Consider the following 20954-nt stretch of genomic DNA (forward strand, 5'->3'; position numbering starts at 1 on the left):
TCTTTAAACACTGCAATTAGTTTAACACTTCAACGCATTGGCCATAACCAACATTCAATTTTGAAGACGTCACAGTTTAGCTCGTGCTATTCTGCCTGACGCTAACTCTCCCTAGACGGTGGCAAGCTAAAACGGGAGACACACTTTTGTTTGGTGGGTGAAAAGATTACGATTGCTATCTTTTTTCGGCCTATCACCATATATAGATAATCCTGCTCAATACACGAAACCAATTCTCTTTGGTTATCACACTAAACATATTGCTTAATTAAACATTGAACTGTTTGTGTATGGTATTTATACATAGCTAGCACATTATGATTTGTTTGCTTGCAAAGCAGTGTCATTCGAATAGATCATAAACACCATACAAAAACAGTTCAATACTTATATTTACGTTTTCTCTGCCTCTTATGCTCTTTTCTAACTTACAATTGAGATTTAAGATTTAAAATCCCCGCCTTGTCGACAGTCCACACAAATTCTTTCAATAGTTGGAACAGCGTGTTGTCGCGTGCTGATTGGCAAACAAAGTAGTATTTTGAAATTTTAACAAACACTTCAATTTTATTCCACAATTCAGTATCAATACAATTACGTATGATATGTCTATAGGGTGATTTAAGTTTATCAATAGAACTCTGAGCTGAAGGTTAGATTAAGAATTGTTTCGATTTTTCCCCGGAAACAAATTTCGCGCATGGATAAATACAGTAAACACCATAAATCCGACCTTGCCCTCCACGCGGGAATTATTTTTGGAAGTTAATTTGTTGATTGTATGGGAATCTGACTACAGTCGGTAGATTCTATAACAGCCTTGTTATTTGACATGTCGTCAGAAACTGAGGAAACCGTGGCTGCGAGACGCGTGAAACTGATATCGGTTGAAGTGAGTGATCTTGCGACGGACCACAGGGGTTCGTTACAAATGTCTGAAATGTTTATGTGTGCTTCTACTTCTACTTCTACATTATAATAACCGCCATCAACAAGTTGAAGATTATATTATTTGGAAATCATTGCATAAGGAGGGGAAAATAAATAAAGTAAATAGATAAATAATTAAATGAATAAATAGTGTTTTTTTGGTAATTTAGCTATGGCGGATTTGAAGGCAGTTTTTTTATGAAGTTCACAGATGTCTGGAGGGAGGCGGTTCCAATCAGATATTGTTCGTGGGAAGAATGACTGTTTTTTTACCTGGGTTTTACAAGAACGTACTTGAAATGAATTGGCATGGGCGTGCCTGGTGAGACATGATGGGGGCTTTTAGATGTCCATGGATATGGCTATTTGGTTGTGTACAATCTTATGGAAGGTATTGAGGCGAATATCCTTGCGTCTTTTTTCTAGTGAGGGCCAACCCAGCGTATTCAGCATGTTACCAACTCTGGACAAGTTCCGGTGCCTGTTTGTGACATACCGAGCAGCTCTACGTTGCACCATTTTCTATTTGTTGGATGTCTGTCTTATTGTAGGGGCCCCATACAGTACATGCATATTCAAGAGATGGTCTGACGAGGGCTTTGTATGCATTTTCCTTGAGAGACGTGGAAGCTATTTTAAGATTTTTTACGAAGGAAGCCTAGGGTGGAGTTGGCTTTTGCACCGACTTTATTTATATGAGTGTCCCACTTGAGGTTAGATTGAATGTTAAGGCCCAGATATTTGGCATCATCTACATGTTGGATCGAATGACCATTTAAAGTGTAATGGAATTTGACAGGGGACTTATTTCTAGCGATTGACATGACATTGCACTTGTCAGGATGGAATGGCATTTTCCAGTTGTCTTCCCACTGTGCAAGCAGGTCTAGATCAGCATGTAGCCTTAGGGCATTACTGTTTGATTTGATAGCCAGGTAGGCAATGGTGTCATCCGCAAATAGACGGACAGTTGCATCTAGACCCACTGGCATGTCGTTGATGTAGAACAGGAACAATGAAGGGCCGATGACCGAGCCCTGGGGGACTCCAGACATGACATTCACGTACTCAGACTTTTCACCTTCAACAAGGACAGACTGTGTCCTATCTGATAACAGGTCTCCTATCCATGTGGTAACTATGTCACTCACACCGTAGTGCCTCAACTTATGGATAAGGAGGAAGTGACTTACTTTGTCGAAGGCCTTTGAAAAGTCCATGATGGGAATGTCGATCTGGGTACCACTGTCCATGTCGTTGGAAACATCATCCATATCATCATGATCTTGATTTGTGATATCCATGCTGAAGTGGGTATAAGATGTTGTTTGTGTCAGCATGTGTCATGATTTTACTGACAACAATATGCTCCATCATTTTGCTACATATGCAGGTTATGGAAATTGGTCTGTAGTTTTCTGCAGAGAATTTTGGACCTTTTTCATATATGGGAGAGACATGGGCTGTTTTCCAGTCAGATGGTACTTTCCCTGATATGAGAGACCGTTCATAGACGATTGTTAGAATTGGTGCTATGTCATCAGCAAGTTCCTTCAAGATTTTCGGTTTGAGATTGTCGGGACCAGCTGCTTTATTAGGACTTAGGACTGGTGATTTGGAAACACCCTGGACTGTAATGGTGAACTCTGGCATAACTTGATGTTGCGGTTTTGCAGAGATATTGCATCTTTGTTCAAATTGAACTGCAGTGAGCTTCTTTGATGTAGAGAAGACAGACTGAAACTATCTGTTTAGTACTTGAGCCTTACTGACAGGGTCATGGACAAGTTTCCCATTTTGTTTTAATGAAGAGATGCCGTCAAGGTCTGATCTTTTCTGCTTTATGTAGGAACAGAATCTCTTCATTGTCCCGTAGTATGCTGTGACTCATATCAGTAGGTCTGTAACATATGTGTCAGTAGGTCTATAGAATATGTGTATTTCAGCCATTTGTAATGAACCCTGTTAATCAGTGCAGTGTAACAGACGATATTTCTGATAAATTGCATGAGTGTTAAAATTGTTTCCATTGCCGGCATTGGTGATTTCAGCCGATGTGCATTTTGTACGATATTGCAGACCTTGGTCTTGTTTTTGTTGTACTAAAAGTATTTTTTATTTTGCACATACATTTACAATGACATTGTCAAGTCTCACAATGTCCAGCGATATTTCAGCAGCCGTCATGTTTATTTACATTGGATATTGTAGTTCCGGTCAGTGTTGTATTAATACGCTAAGAATTGTGTCTCGTGCTGCATGGTAATTAAAGTCCCATCAACAACACAGCTTTCAAAGAGACTATATAGTGACAATGCCATGCAAATGTAAATATTAAGCTGTATATTACTGTAAAGTTAGCTAATGAAAGCATTATACCTTCTATTATGTAGCCGGAAAGGTAGTACTGAAATGTTGGCATATTTAATATACACAGAACAGGAAGTCTTTATTACGGACAAGCAACAAAACAGCAACAAGGGAATACCGAAGTGCCAACAAAACCCTAATTCTAACCAACAATCTTAAAAATATGGCAAAATGTGAACAAATAAACGGTTAAAGTGTACCCTGAACGAAAATAGAAATGATAATATTATTATTCTATATGATCCAATCACAAAAATGTCGAAACCCGCATTAAAATCGGTCACCCCGATACCGAGATACCGACGTGTAAAGTGTAGGATTTTCACTTGTCCTTCCTCTACTAATTAGCATAATCGTAACTCGCGGTGAATTTGACCCCTATCGGCTGTGACGTCACAAGTTCAACGCCATCGAAGGAATAGGCGATATCGAGAACAGCCATGGTCATACAGCATCAGATTCATTGCGAATTCGTATTTTTTTTAGTTTTGAGGAATCAGATTATGCTGAAGATAGCATTATGTAGATGGTATCCAGTCATATAAAATTTGCCAGAATTTCTAGACAGTGAGTTTAATTGAAACCACGGATTTAGATTATTGCTATCTAAGTCCGTGTTGAAACCAAACTGACGACTCTGATATAGGGTAACATAGACTGGTAGCATTGCATGTCCCGATTCTGAGCACTGATGAGATTTTTTCTCGAATTAACGAGTTTGAGGGAAATTAAACAGAGATAGTCACAATGTTGTCGATCAAAGATAATATAGCGGGAAAGTCAGTTTGCATTAAGTTTCTTCACTCTACACAGAGACGTATATACTTTATATGTCTCTGCTCTACAGCAAAAACTTATCCAATCATGTCGTCATTGAACAGCACAACTTCGTGACCAGTTTCTGTGCCGGGATATTTATCTTGCAAAGTTATATGACTGTGGTACCTCTACGGTCCAAAAATACGGAAATATATCAGTAAAAAATGTTTACAAAATAACTTCAACGTTGGTGTCTGCTGTTTTGTATTTTTAGTAATGACAATGTGTCTTTCAACGGAATTAGATTTCTTTCTTATGTTAGGTCGACAGTTAAAATAAACGGCAAAATACCGACAGTTACACATTTAATAGTATACAATACAGTACCTATGTGTGTGATGCTAAATAAGATAATTTCATTTCGTGATTACATTTATCTCAAAAATATAATTGAATTATAAGATTCAAACATTTTTGTTATAATTTAACATATTGGTTAAATAATGAAAATCATCTCGATCCACTCTCTTAGCATACTTAGATGTGAAATTTATGTACAGGTAAATAACACTAAACACCTGTGTCCAGTACTGACAGCAGGAGGCCAAAGACACACCTATATATATACCTGTGTACAGGTATAACATTAAAGGGATGTCAGCAGGTGGGTAAGGGGGTACCTGAAGTTAGTCTGTAGATTGCATTTAGTGTAGATGACAATAACAACAATGTCCTCAGGCGAGATAACGGGGAAATGTATAAGCAGAGACGTATTTATTGCGTCTCTGGTATAAGGATCAATTACAAGAAAAATATTAATAAATGAAATGCGTAAGTACTGTCACAGAGTCACATTATCTATCTGATCAGGTGGTTCATTGATACATTACTCATCTTTGTGAGACTTGAACGGACAGGTTTTCCCCTGCAATATTCTTAGAAGTGGTGTGTATATTTATCATGTGCTAAATTCCTTGGATTGCAAAAAGAATAAAAACGTTTCGAGTTTTATGACTGGGAGTCAAAAAAAGAAACCACGGGTTGCTGCTCATTTTGAGTATAAATTATTGTACCGGTGCATTTTTGTTGTCAATTCAAATCGTATATCTACATATTGCAAAGAAAGGGGTGCGGAGTGCTAACGTTAATTTGACTCAATTTTTAATCAATTGTTTTGTGTTGTATATAGGTGTTAATCGAATTTTCGAAATATCAATTTGATAATAAAGAGTACTGTATACTATTTACAGTCACTAGATTAACCAACTATGTAAAAAAAACATATTCACTATAGTTTCGTCATAAAAGTTGTAAAAAAAATATATTTATATGTATGAAGTCTAGATATTATCTACAAAAGTAAGTGACGACGGAATATATCATATAAGTAGCTAAACGCTCACATAACGAACGCACGGTCGAAGCTTCCCGGTATATTCCTTTAGGGGTTGAACTTGTGACGTCACAGATGTGGGCTACCAATATCGAGGCGATCGCCGCTGAGTCAAAGATGTGTTTTTCAGATAAATCACAATATCTCGGAAACGGAGTCAACTGCGACGTTCGTACTTTCTTAACCTTTTATTGTATAATATGAAGTATGACCATAGCTTGATATAGCAGGGTACACCCTAAGAAACGTACAAAGAGAATACTAAGAAATGTACAAAGAGCATACTAAGAAATGTACAAAGAGAATACTAAGAAATGTACAAAGAGAATACTAAGAAATGTACAAAGAAAATACTAAGAGATGTACAAAGAGCATACTTAGAAATGTACAAAGAAAATACTAAGAAATGTACAAAGAGAATACTAAGAAATGTACAAAGAGAATACACTAGGTGTTCCGGAAGGGTAAGTGTTTCTGCTTAATCGATGACACCTGACATGTAAATATAAGTCGAATCCAAGTAATTGCACGTCCTCACATCGTGAGTAGGGGAAGCAGGGATGTGGCTTATAATAAGGGATAATTGACGATCGGAAATCGAATTTGTCCCGCTTACCGCAAAGCTTAGAAGCAAGCTGTCCCCGTTGGTCACGTTTCCGGTAAATATCGGGAAAAGCGGCCGAAGAAGATGATTATACTGCGCCTTGGTTTTAATCTCTGGAGCATATAATGCGATCAATGTTGTCACTGAATGTCTCGTCGATGTCTCTGAATGTGAAATTGAAGGACTTGGCAAGTGTGTTGTTAGAAGTAAGCTGTCCCCGTTGGTCACGTTTCCGGTAAATATCGGGAAAAGTCCAGGGCCCACTTGTATAAAACATCTCAACTCTTGAGATTTCCTCAAGTTTATGATTTCCCATAGACAATACATTGCTTGAGATTTTCCTTAACTTTGAGATGTTTTATACAAGTGGGCCCTGATAAGCTTATCAATAAATTCAGCTTCATATGAAAACGGAAACATTTCGGCCTGAGGAGGGGCACTTTGTTCCCTAATGGGAATGCCTACAGACTACTCAAAAATCTTACCACAGAACTCAACAAAGAAATGCTCAACCAGAAACTCAATTATTCTCACAAAATCGTCCTCCGTATGATTCGTTTTGAACTTTGTTGTATTTTTCACAAAATGAGCGCGAAAATAATTTACAGCCATATATTGATATCGCCATACACATTTATTTGAAAAGAAAAGCTCTCGTAGCAAGAGAAAGCAGGCGTTCCTTCAATTTGGTAAGAGGGATGGTAGTGTAAAGGTTAACAAAGTCAAACGTTTTGACAGAAGAAACATATTTGAAGAGAAGATGCTCAAAAATTGATCTAAAGATCTTTTTAATTTTTCAAAATCCACATATTCCATTTCATATTAAAGTATACTGTATCGCAATACGACTGCAACGATACTGAGAATGGCAATGAGAAGTGTGGAAAATGGCATGGTTGAGCAAGTAGAAGAGCCAGCGATAAATCGTTGTTTGTAAGGATACTTGTGAAGTTTCGGAATCCAATGCAAACGAAGTAGGTCCGTATCCTTATCATTAGCGGGTATTCCGAAATATTATACATGTAATACAGACATAAACGAGGTAGGTCGGTATCCTTATCATTAGTGGGTATTCCGAAATATTATAATACAGACACAAACGAGGTAGGTCCGTATCCTTATCATTAGTGGGTATTCCGAAATATTATACATGTAATACAGACACAAACGAGGTAGGTCCGTATCCTTATCATTAGTGGGTATTCCGAAATATTATACATGTAATACAGACACAAACGAGGTAGGTCGGTATCCTTATCATTAGTGGGTATTCCGAAATATTATAATACAGACACAAACGAGGTAGGTCCGTATCCTTATCATTAGTGGGTATTCCGAAATATTATACATGTAATACAGACACAAACGAGGTAGGTCGGTATCCTTATCATTAGTGGGTATTCCGAAATATTATAATACACACACAAACGAGGTAGGTCCGTATCCTTATCATTAGTGGGTATTCCGAAATATTATATTACACACACAAACGAGGTAGGTCGGTATCCTTATCATTAGTGGGTATTCCGAAATATTATAATACACACACAAACGAGGTAGGTCCGTATCCTTATCATTAGTGGGTATTCCGAAATATTATAATACACACACAAACGAGGTAGGTCGGTATCCTTATCATTAGTGGGTATTCCGAAATATTATAATACACACACAAACGAGGTAGGTCCGTATCCTTATCATTAGTGGGTATTCCGAAATATTATAATACACACACAAACGAGGTAGGTCGGTATCCTTATCATTAGTGGGTATTCCGAAATATTATAATACAGACACAAACGAGGTAGGTCGGTATCCTTATCATTAGTGGGTATTCCGAAATATTATAAAACAGACACAATCGAGTTAGGTCTGTATCCTTATCATTAGTGGGTATTCCGAAATATTTTAACACAGACAAGCATTCAGACCTATTAATAACTCTACCTACTATGCAATGGAAATGACCTTAGGAGGAAGGGTTCTTTTCAAAATAATTGTTTACGAGGGATATTTCAGATTTCGACCATTTCTTGAAGTAACAAGTTTATTAAATTTTATGATGTTTGGTCGACAAACAGTCAGGGGCGTAGTTGGTATATATATATATATATAGAGAGAGAGAGAGAGAGAGAGAGAGAGAGAGAGAGAGAGAGAGAGAGAGAGTCTGAAGATCTCCTTGACGAGATGAAAGTACCAAAGACTCGTTGTTGAGATTTTTTCTTTTTATATTATATCTTCGCCGATCATTTTTCTGCTTTTATAATATATATAGATATATATTGTAAAGACACTTGAACATCTAGCTGGTAAAATCAGCCTCCCGAGGCACGGAGTGACACGTTGGAGAGGGTACGGAAGGGAAATCTTTAAGTTACACTTACTAAAACCAAACGCTTGACAAAAATATGTATATGCACGTGCTTTCTCGTGCCTAAGGTACATGTAGCTACGTATACGCTACTGGGCGTTGATAATTTTATAGAAAAATCGAATAGCGAATGACAATGTAGTAAATACAGAAATTAATTATCTATGTGTTGTTATACCTGATTTGACGCTTTATACCATTCCATGTCCCAGTCTCTATAATAAATTAATGATATCCGGTTCTTAATTTGCATAATAATTATCCTTCATATTCAGATAGCAATTCAAAGTAATCCCATGGTTTTCCCATGTTGAACAAACTAATCATGGCGAATTCAATTTATTAATTTTCAACATTAGTGTTGATGTGTTCTACAAACAAGGCTATATTTTAAATAATACCTCAGACCAAAGTGATTAAAACAATCAGAATATATCTTAAATAATACCTCAGACCAAAGTGATTAAAACATTCAGACTATATTTTAGATAAAACCTCAGACCAAAGTGATTAAAACAATCAGAATATATTTTAAATAAAAACTCAGACCAAAGTGATTAAAACAATCAGTTTTCGATGTGAGGACGTGACATTACTAAGCTTTGACCTATATTTACATGAATTCTCGATATGTGGTCGTGACATTACTAAGCTTTGACCTATATTTACATGAGTTCTCGATGTGAGGGCGTGACATTACTAAGCTTTGACCTATATTTACATGATTTCTCGATGTGAGGAAGTGACATTACTAAGCTTTGACCTATATTTACATGAGTTCTCGGTGTGAGGTCGTGACATTACTAAGCTTTGACTTATATTTACATGAGTTCTCGATGTGAGGACGTGACATTGCTAAGCTTTGACCTATATTTACACGAGTGTCCTCGATGTGAGGACATGACATTACTAAGCTTTGACCTATATTTACATGATTTCTCGATGTGAGGAAGAGACATTACTAAGCTTTGACCTATATTTACATGAGTTCTCGATGTGAAGATGTGACATTACTAAGCTTTGACCTATATTTACACGAGTTCTCGATGTGAGAACGTGACATTACTAAGCTTTGACCTATATTTACACGAGTTCTCGATGTGAAAACGTGACATTACTAAGATTTGACCTATATTTACACGAGTTCTCGATGTGAGAACGTGACATTACTAAGCTTTGACCTATATTTACATGAGTTATCGATGTGAGGACGTGACATTACTAAGATTTGTCCAATTTTTACACGAGTTCTCGATGTGAAAACGTGACATTACTGAGATTTGACCTATATTTACACGAGTGTCGGCGATGTGAGGACGTGACATTACTAAGATTTGTCCAATTTTTACACGAGTTCTCGATGTGAAGACGTGACATTACTAAGCTTTGCCCTATATTTACACGAGTGTCGTCGCTGTGAGGACGTGACATTACTAATCTTTGACCTATATTTACATGATTTCTCGATGTGTGGACGTGACATTATTAAGCTTTGACCTATATTTACATGAGTTCTCGATGTGAGGACGTGACATTACTAAGCTTTGACCTATATTTACATGAGTTCTCGATGTGAGGACGTGACATTACTAAGCTTTGACCTATATTTACATGAGTTCTCGATGTGAGGACGTGACATTACTAAGCTTTGACCTATATTTACATGAGTTCTCGATGTGAGGACGTGACATTACTAAGCTTTGACCTATATTTACATGAGTTCTCGATGTGAGGACGTGACATTACTAAGCTTTGACCTATATTTACATGAGTTCTCGATGTGAGGACGTGACATTACTAAGCTTTGACCTATATTTACATGAGTTCTCGATGTGAGGACGTGACATTACTAAGCTTTGACCTATATTTACATGAGTTCTCGATGTGAGGACGTGACATTACTAAGCTTTGACCTATATTTACATGAGTTCTCGATGTGAGGACGTGACATTACTAAGCTTTGACCTATATTTACATGAGTTCTCGATGTGTGGACGTGACATTACTAAGCTTTGACCTATATTTACATGAGTTCTCGATGTGTGGAGGTGACATTACTAAGCTTTGACCTATATTTACATGAGTTCTCGATGTGAGGACGTGACATTACTAACCTTTGACCTATATTTACACGAGTTCTCGATGTGTGGACGTGACATTACTAAGCTTTGACCTATATTTACATGAGTATTCGATGTGTGGAGGTGACATTACTAAGCTTTGACCTATATTTACATGAGTTCTCGATGTGAGGACGTGACATTACTAAGCTTTGACCTTTATTTACATGAGTTCTTGATGTGAGGACATGACATTACTAAGCTTTGACCTATATTTACATGAGTTTTCGATGTGAGGACGTGACATTACTAAGCTTTGAGCTATATTTACATGAGTTCTCGATGTGTGGTCGTGACATTACTAAGCTTTGACCTATATTTACATGCGTTCTCGATGTGAGGACATGACATTACTAAGATTTGACCTATATTTACATGAGTTCTCGATGTGAGGACGTGACATTACTAAGCTTTGACTTATATTTACACGAGTTCTCGATGTGAGATCGTGACATTACTAAGCTTTGACCTATATTTACATTAGTTCCGGATGTGTGGACGTGACATTACTTGGTCGTGACATTACTAAGCTTTGACCTATATTTACATGAGTTCTCGATGTGAGATCGTGACATTACTAAGCTTTGACCTATATTTACACGAGTGTCGTCGATGTGAGGACGTGACATTACTAAGCTTTGACCTATTTTTATATGAGTTCTCGATGTGAGGACGTGACATTACTAAGCTTTGACCTATATTTACATGAGGTCTCGATGTGTGGACGTGACATTACTAGCTTTGACCTATATTTACATGAGTTCACGATGTGAGGACGTGACATTACTAAGCTTTGACCTTTATTTACATTAGTTCTCGATGTGAGGTCATGACATTACTAAGCTTTGACCTATATTTACATGAGTTTTCGATGTGAGGACGTGACATTACTAAGCTTTGACCTTTATTTACATTAGTTCTCGATGTGAGGTAATGACATTACTAAGCTTTGACCTATATTTACATGAGTTCTCGATGTGAGGACATGACATTATAAGCTTTGACCTATATTTACATGATTTCTCGATGTGTGGACGTGACATTACTAAGCTTTGACCTATATTTACATGAGTTCTCGATGTGAGGACTTGCCATTACTAAGCTTTGACCTATATTTACACGAATGTCGTCGATGAAGAAAAAACGCTTACCCTTCCGAAACACCTGGTCAATGTAAATATATTCTTTGTTCATATTTTGCCCTAGTTCAACCCCCCCCCCCCCAAAAAAAAACAACCTTCCAAACACATTTTCTTTATTATTTCTAGCAATTGTTTGAAATATGTTCCTATATTCCTACATTTTATTTAAGTGTGTTACAGTTTTGTGTTATCTTTCGACATAACGGTATTATATGTATGTTAAGTTATGCATACGTTTTCATCCTTTTCATGTTTTACACCAGATGTCTTAAAGGAATTCATTATATAACTCACATGCGATTTAGAATATAGGTTGGGTAACAATTATCGGAGATGACAAGGTCACCATGGAGATGATCACGTGACCAATATGCTTCTAAATAAGTAGTGTTTGGACGATGGTCCCGTGTTACATGTAACGAGGTGTACCAGTAATCTATATTTGTAGAGGTATTGTGTACCCTACTTTAAGTGATCTAGGTTTACACTATCGTTGTTGACCCACTACCAGTGTCATTAACTTTTTTAAGATTGCTTATTCTGTAGTGATAATGATCGATGTATTGATATTTATGACTGAACCTTTTTTCCACGATGAATGTTTAATACGTGTTATCTGTTGATGCTGATGGATATAACTGATAAATGACGCCAGGTTTTTGTGTAATAAATAATGGATGACGAGTGAAGGAATCATGGATTTCGTGTCTAGATTGGACGCATGACGAAGTCGTGTCAATATGGAGTCCGTTTATAAAAAGTCGATGTAAGTCTATTAGTCTGCAACCCTTGTAGTAGGAATTCATAACTGAACTTAACATAAGTCATAAGTCCGAATCACTGTCAGTTTGTTAGACATAGCATTATGAAGACATAAGATTTTTTATTTTTATTTTTTTTTTCATATTTTTATCTTTTTGTTAAATTCGTATTCCATTATGTATCAATTATTCCTTTTTTATTCTAAAGCTATTTATTCATTTGTATTTTTTTTATAAAATTTCTTGAATGTCTCACTTCCTTATAACAATACTGACCTTTGGTAGAGTAAAATATCACCCACCTCATTTAAATGCACATGTATTACTTGGAATATGTTTATGCAACCCTGTATCTACAGTTATCTTTATTAGTATAAAAAAATATAAGTTTTTTTGTTATTTCAAATGCAGTTTGCTAATGAACTTCTATTTTAAGTCAATGGACTACGTTAAAGAATTGCTTCAAAACGTAGGTGTTTCAAGGAACTTAATCTAACTATAAATAGGTATACTGTACGTCAGAAAATGGTAGGTTTCCAAAATAGTAGAATAAGATAGTCATAGAAATGATATCATGACTGTAGCATGGTGACATATGGACCAGTTTCCTTACCGATATATTGTGTAAATTCATTTAGTCGTCAGACGCTTTAAGCTGTCCCGACGGTGTAAAACTTTATATATTTGCATTGTTTTTAAAGTGATCTTATTCAAACGTTAACAAAACAACTCGCTTCACCTTTGTGTATCATTTCACATTTGTATGCATTCTATTTCCCGGTGACCGACGACACAACGACCATACAGTTAATAGCGGATGTTTGATAATGCTAACTTCCGGTGTACAATAACATAATATACAAACAAAATGAGGGTCATTATTTCCGTAATCGCGTTGATATAACAGGTTATAAGATATTCCAACACATGTACAGGTATTTCCCGTTTAACAGGATACATGAGTGAAATATTGAGTTTATGTAGTGGACAAAATTTTAAACAGGTATATAGCATCTTTTGAAGGAAATTGTTAAAAGTGGGAAAAAAGTCTATTAGTTACATTACTATTGAAATATTTCAATCCTAGTACCTCTCATCATGCTGGTTAAACTGAAACTGGGTGGTCGGGTGGTGCAGTGGATAGCGCACTTGACTTTCACAAAGGCGGCCGGGGTTCGATTCCCCGATCGGACGTGAAAAGGTATGGGGTTACCTGCCCGACCAAGTGGGTTTTCTCCGGGTACTTCGGTTTCCTCCCGCAATAAGACCTCCCGAGCGCTAACATCCGGGCCAACAAGAGTGATTAATTTAAGTTGAAATAACTTATTTCATAATTGTTGTAAAATAAATCAAGTTTATTTTTTAAACTGAAAGGTTATCTACCGGGTAACTGCTGCCGTAGATGAATTAAATAATTCCGGATTTATATCAATGTTAATGTCACACAACCGAACTTAATGATATCCGAGCTACATCCTTGTAGATCGAATTTCTCTTCACTTTTTTTTAACCGTATGACATATACGCCTGGTACGTCTTACCGTATCTGTACACGTGAAATATAATAAATATCAAATATGTAGAAAGAATTAACTTCCCTCCCGTATGGGAGTTGAACATGGATTTAACGTTTGATTTTTTTTTATTGAGTTCCAAAGCCCTATCGAGTTTGGTTCGTAAAAACCTAACTAAGTTATTGAGCGTCTCTCATATCACAGGGCTTTGCTTGTTAGGAAAATGTACTAACGAAGTTTGCAAATAAGAAATAATGTGATCTTAAGCATCAGGCACTAACGGGCACAAAGCCTTAAGTTAACTTTGAACATTAAAATTTTTGACTGATTTGTTATCCGTCTGCATGTGAAAAACACTTTAGGACAATTATCATCAAAATTCTTATGAATTAGCTTCATATTGAAGATATGAGTTCCATGGGCTTCCAGAATAGAATGTGCACTCAGAACGGTGTTAATAGCTCCGGAGTCTCTAATCTTTTGTTTGGTTTCGGCAGGAAAGAGTAAAGTCGTATATATGACAAGTATGGTGGTTACAGTATGAGTATCGTGTGAAACAGTTTATTTTATCGTAGAATCATGGATAAGGGAATATCCGAATGGTGTTGGAGAAGTCTACCAATGCTATTCCCTTCTCGCCTGCATGGAGAATGTTTCCTCTGCCAGAGTAGTCCTCTAAACGGGCCGTCTTCACAGCCTTCCCGGCCGATGTCAGGACTGTCAGCTGCCTCTCCGCGTTACCTATAAAAGTATATATCAAACCTGCCTTGCTGGTTAGACCCCGAGATGTTCCGGGTGGCTGGTATAACCATAGTGGCTTCCCGTCCAGCGTAAAAGACGCGATGAAGTTACTACCTTCCACGTTTGTCAGACGTATAACAATACGATCGTCACTGGGAATTGTAAAAGACTCGAAATCTGGAAATAAATTTGTACCATGCAACCTTTCGTAGCTAGTGTCTGTCAAATGAAGCACCTGCAAAAGCTGGCCGTCATGTTGTATCAAATGGATACGGGTGTTCATGGCGAGTGCAGACTTGTGCTCGTCAGTGCTCAGTGAGATCATATCTGCGGGGGCGGCGATGGTGGATGCAACCAGCCGAGTTTCGTCCACCTCCTTAATGATATAGTAAGGAAATTCGACGCGTGCTGTCCTGACGATTTTTAGACCAGTCGTAGTACTGACACGAGTGAGGGATTTGTCGTTAGGTTGTGTCACAATGACGTCATCAGTTCCCCGTAAAATGGTCAAACCATAGGGACCAGTGATGCGCACCCAATCAATCATTTCCTGTTGCAGATTGAATCTCTTGACCTTTAGCCTTTGTCGATCTACCACAAGCACAGTATTGGAGATCAAAACTACATCACTGAAGGAACACATTTCATGCTTCCAAGAATTTCCCGATTTTGCGTGAATCTTACAAATCGGGACCAAATTCTTATTCTCAAGTTCACTAGCGTCACTTCCAAAGAATATGCTATTCTTTTTGTCACCGAATTTCAATTCCTCTGTTGCAATTCCCTTGTGAGATGTGATATTAACAGAATCGTGATCACAGTTAACCAGTGATCTACACAGTGTGACGAACTCTTCCTTAGCTAGAAGACGCAATGTGTTGCATTCCTCAGCGAGCAGAAGGTCCGGTATTGTCGCTTCGTACTTATGATGATTTTTCCTTAATGTTTCGAATTCTTTTAGAAGTTCTGGTACACTCCATTCAGTGGGACATTTGGACAGTTGTGTGAATCGCGCGAGATCAGCATCCATGGCTTTCTTCAATTGCAAGGCATGTTGCGAGCACGTGTGCTCTGACTTGCCAGTGACATCTCTTCTCAGGTTCTGGAGCGAGTCTTTCATTTTTAGTGTTGCAGTTTCGAACAAGACTCCAATGCTATCTATGCTTTGAGATACTTCCGTTTTCGACATGCGAAATAATTCCTCTTTCGGTTTACGCTGCTTGATGACGTCATCAACACGTGGTACGAGGTTCTTCACGTGTGTAGCAAGTACCGTAATGCATTTGGCTAGGGAGGATGTAGACAGCTTTTCAAATCTACGAAAGAAAAACAACAGCACCAATTAGGCTGGGACATATATCTACCACGTAAATAGTAAAGAAAAACTTTAAATGGAATTCAGTTATTCAAATCTTATGGAAGCATACCACAATCTTGAAATCTAGAACTACAAATAGGTTGCTATCTCGCAATTTTTTAAAAGTAAACCAGAAGTGAAACGTCCGATTACTATAAATAAACGATTACGAAAAACACAAATAAATGTTACATTTAATTCACATGAGTCTGATTATGAGAATTAATGACAATATGTTTAACCTCACCCGATGTGTAGCAAGTACAACTTGATGTATTACATGTTTGCCGATCGTTCATCTGAATACTGGATAGCCTTATGATACTACACCTTCACATCAAGAACATTAAAATAATAAATGCTTAATTAAGTGATTAAATTTGATCGGAAACGTTCATTAAAATATCAAAGTTTAAGGAAACAGTCCAAACATATTGTACAAATAGTAGTAGCGGATAGCGGAAAACAGTGCTATCTTCAAGATGTTATATCAACAGGATATACACTCGCACCTGTCCGCTTGGTTCGTGGCTGAGCATGCGTGGTTCTCTTGCACACATCTTTGGCAGATGACCCTATTGCAGCCATGACAGACTGTGTCACGAGCCGTACCCGGATGTGACGCACAGCTGGTATCCATGGATTCGAATCTACTTTTCGCATTTCTACAAATGAAAAAATTAAATATTAGCAGGTATTTCAGTATATGGTCTGGGACATACATCTTACGAGTCTTATTGAAGATATAGATTAGTCTGCATATCTTCTGACATACTTCTGTCGCCCTCAATTCTGCTGTCCCCCTCTTTCTCCTTTCCCCTCTTTGTTTTTCATTTGGTACATAAAACCGACCCGAATGCACAGCGCCTTTGACATAACTGTATTTCCAAACCCTCAAGTCTCCACACTGTGATCGTTTTAGCCATGTTTCCCTCCGGGTTCGTAACCATCGCCCAAACCATCTTCGTGGTATATTTGTTCGGCCGATCTGTCGGCGACAAGGTTGGAGTCCTGAAATTCATCGTTACTTAATACTAAATACAACCTTAATTGTATTGTTTAGTCTGGATCCTGATTAGTTCGCCTTCTCTTACAGCCATATTTCTACCTTTAAATAATGACGTATTGCTCCGATCATCAACCGATTTAAGGAGATAAACACAGAAAAATAAAGGAAGAAGAAGACACGATTTAAGGTGATAAACGCGGAAAAATAGAGGAAGGAGAAGACAAAAGAATTGACCGAGGGAACTAATGGAGAGCTAGCATGCAAACAATAAAACTAAACTAACCTGAAGCAAAAAAGTTTGAAAATCGAAACTAATAAAGTTTCATTCTCAAGTAAATTACATAACGTTGGGATATATCTATCTTAACAAACACTTCCTGGCCTGGGCCCGTATTCATGAAACCATTCTCATGCTCTAGCATATATTCTGTGCTCCAACCAGTTTGCTTGTAACTTGCTTAAAAACATTTAAACTAGCTTTCTGCTTGTGGTCTCTCGAATATTCTTCCAATTCACGGACAAGAAAATGATTTTTTATTTATTTATAACTGGAACAAGAAATTGGGCTTGAGCACAGAATCTGAGTCTGAGCATGGGATTCGTTTCATGAATACAGGCCCTGGACTAATCTTGGCTTGGTGCCGAGGCACTTCGACAGCTTGTGTGGGTTGGTAAGATTGTATTATAAATCGTTAGAAAGCGTAGGGAAAGCGTAGGGATGGCTTTGTACAGGTAATTGCTTGGATGACAGTTTTCTTCAAGCATTCCCGAGCTGGTGAGTCGGCAAGGAGATCATAAACTGACAGAAGGTTGCATGGGTGAAGTATGTTGCTGATCTTGACGAGCCAACTATGGTTGTCTTCATCTTTGAATGCTAGCTGGCGTGGGGCAACACCACATTACGCTGTACCTTGTACGCATGATGTAACCGCGCAGATTCAGATTCGTTATTAGCCGAGAGCCATNCCCCCCCCCACACACACACACACATACATCTACATACGTAATCAGGAGAGTGATAACGAAATATTTGAACACATTGTGATACAATTGTACATGCATACATAATCAGTAATACTTAAATACTAAATTATTAAATACTAAGGACTATAATTAAATACTATATACTTGAACACATTTAAGGTTTTCACGTTTCCTCGTAGCATAATGTAGATACTTCACAGTGTTACAGTTTTTTGACATTATTTACACTCAAAAGTTTTATTAATTTGAACACACTTGGATTTCTGTAGGAAAATTCTTTTATATATTTATCCCTTAACTCTTTATAAAACGAACACTTCAATATGAAATTGTATTCATCCTCTACATCACCGTCAGTACATCTGTTACACAATCTATTTTCGCTACCAATATTTCTACGACGTCCAGTTTTTATATTAAGATTGTACGCAGATAATCTAAACCTAGTAATCATACGTTTATATTTTTTTCTTCAAAATGCTTACATAAATAATATTTTATACCAAAATTATCAGAAAGATGTTGGTACAAAACTTCTTGAGATGAGTTTTTAATTCTACTAAGCATACCTTGTTTATTTACGTCTAATAATCTTTGTTTTATTACATTATATGCAGTAGATACAGGTAAATCATTCTCAAACAAATAATCAAGACCTAGAACCGTCAATTCATGCTTTATATTACCCATCCAAATATCATGTTCACTCACACACTCGTCATAACATGCCTTCAGAATACAATTGTCTGTGCACTTTAGTTTTAACCAATATTTAATAGCTCTTAATTTTCTAGTAACTAACAATGGTAATCTTCCTAATTCATGGTACACTAAATCATTACTTGTACATTTTCTTACTCCTGAAGTTTTCTTACAAAATGCTAAATGTACCTTCTCTATAGCATATGCATTATGAAATCCCCATATTTCTGATGCATAACCAAGGATACTACCACGGAATTAGATTATGTTATCTAAGTCCGTGATACTACTAATATATGTATCAAAAACAGAACAAAGCGTTTCTAAATTTAAAGAATAGTTTCTTAAAGAGGACATTAGTGAAAATAAAGCCTTTTTATCCTGGTCTGTAGCAAACAAATTATATAAATGATTTTGTCTTGATCTTTTTAAACGATCCAGCATGTCACCTTCTTGCCGTTTGTACATTGTAAATACGTTTAAGCCTAAACTCTGTGAGCTTATACCGTCGTTTTGCATTTGTCAGAACCTCGTGATTAGCAACAGATTTGTTCTTATTAAAAACACTTAAGGCTCTCTTATATTCAATAAAAAAAAAGTTTTACATTCTTCTGTAACCCAAGGCTTACCAACGACTCTATTGTTTCTATTTCTAAACTGGATAGGGTAGTCATTTGTACTGCTACCGTTCTTACAATAAGGTACAGTGCAATCATTTATGCTATTACATATATTTGAAACACATTTGTTAACTGATAATTGACTCGACAGTTCAATATCCAATTCTTTCTCAATATTTTCAATATTCTGTTGTAATTTATACAGAATAAGATTGGCATTTGCTTCATTTCACCTAGCTGTTTTACATTTCGATCTAACATGATCGTCTGTATTTAAACATTGACGCACAATTTGCTGGTCAGGTATCGGAAGCCTTATAAGTATATCAAAAGACAAGGGTGAATGACCAGACAGAGTGTTGAACTCACGCCAGGAAAAGTTTCGAACACATGTCATATATTCACAATCAACAAGTAAATAATCAATAAGACTTGTAGCATTATTGCTACAAAAAGTAAAACTTCCTTCTCTATCGCTTGTATGACGCCCATTTACAATGCGCATGCTGGTTGATTTGCATACTCACAACAATTTTCTTCCTAAAGTATTAAAACAGTTTTGTCCATGTTATTGACGCGGAGCAGCAGTAGGCTGTTGACGTCCTTTGCCAAGGGCTGAGGTGGACCGTGTGCCCGCCTGTCCTGTAGTAAGTCCACTTGGCGAGTTAATATCCAGCTGAGAGCTGATAAGTACTGTCTCAGCTAGGCTGTACATAAGTGGTCTAGTATAGCAGATTACCGAAGTACATGTACTTGGGGATCATATTTTAAATCTTTCTGAAGACGATGGGCACTCCGTTTGCCGGTTAAGATATCACAGGTGAAAAGAAATGTTAGGGTTCAGGCCGTTCCTGCACTGTAAACATGCACCAAGGAGTGCCTCCTCAGTACTCCAAAGGTTACGCTCACTTTCGTTCTCTACACCCCTGGAATATGTCATAGGAAAACTGAAGGCACGTGGCTAGTCATTTGATTTGTCTCAGGTAAAAAAAAAATGGGCCCGTATTCATGAAACCGTTCTCATGCTCAAGCATTGATTTTGTGCTGATCTGGCCATTCCATTTGACGTTTTGTAGGTGATACTGCTCGAGTCCGTCAGTAGTACTATATGTCTGGTAGATACTGCTAGAGTCCTTCAGTTGTACTATATGTCTGGTAGATACTGCTAGAGTCCTTCAGTTGTACTATATGTCTGGTAGATACTGCTAGAGTCCTTCAGTTGTACTATATGTCTGGTAGATACTGCTAGAGTTCGGCAGTAGTACTATATGTCTGGTAGATACTGCTAGAGTCCTTCAGTAGTACTATATGTCTGGTAGATACTGCCAGAGGCCGTCAGTAGTACTATATGTCTGGTAGATACTGCTCGAGTCCTTCAGTAGTACTATATGTCTGGTAGATACTGCCAGAGGCCGTCAGTAGTACTATATGTCTGGTAGATACTGTTAGAGTCCGTCAGTAGTACTATATGTCTGATAGATACTGCTAGAGTCCTTCAGTAGTACTATATGTCTGGTACATATTTCTAGAGACCTTCAGTTGTACTATATGTCTGGTAGATACTGCTAGAGTCCTTC

At 37.3% G+C, this 20954-nt stretch overlaps 1 protein-coding gene across 1 annotated transcript in view; it reads right to left on the reverse strand.

Moving 5' to 3' along the window:
* Positions 1 to 13211: 13211 nt before the first annotated feature.
* LOC110452460 overlaps positions 13212 to 20954 on the reverse strand; it is a 13183-nt gene continuing 5440 nt past the window's right edge. Inside the window, exons 2-3 of the mRNA XM_021501018.1 lie at positions 16575 to 16727; positions 13212 to 16021 (exon numbers count right to left, since the gene is read on the reverse strand). Of these exons, the coding sequence (XP_021356693.1) occupies positions 14542 to 16021; positions 16575 to 16702 (1608 nt within the window). The 5' untranslated portion in view covers positions 16703 to 16727 and the 3' untranslated portion in view covers positions 13212 to 14541. The remainder of the gene's footprint in view (positions 16022 to 16574; positions 16728 to 20954) is intronic.

The sequence above is a fragment of the Mizuhopecten yessoensis genome, unplaced genomic scaffold (genome assembly GCF_002113885.1).
Source record: "Mizuhopecten yessoensis strain PY_sf001 unplaced genomic scaffold, ASM211388v2 scaffold753, whole genome shotgun sequence".
In the NCBI taxonomy this organism is placed as follows: domain Eukaryota; kingdom Metazoa; phylum Mollusca; class Bivalvia; order Pectinida; family Pectinidae; genus Mizuhopecten; species Mizuhopecten yessoensis.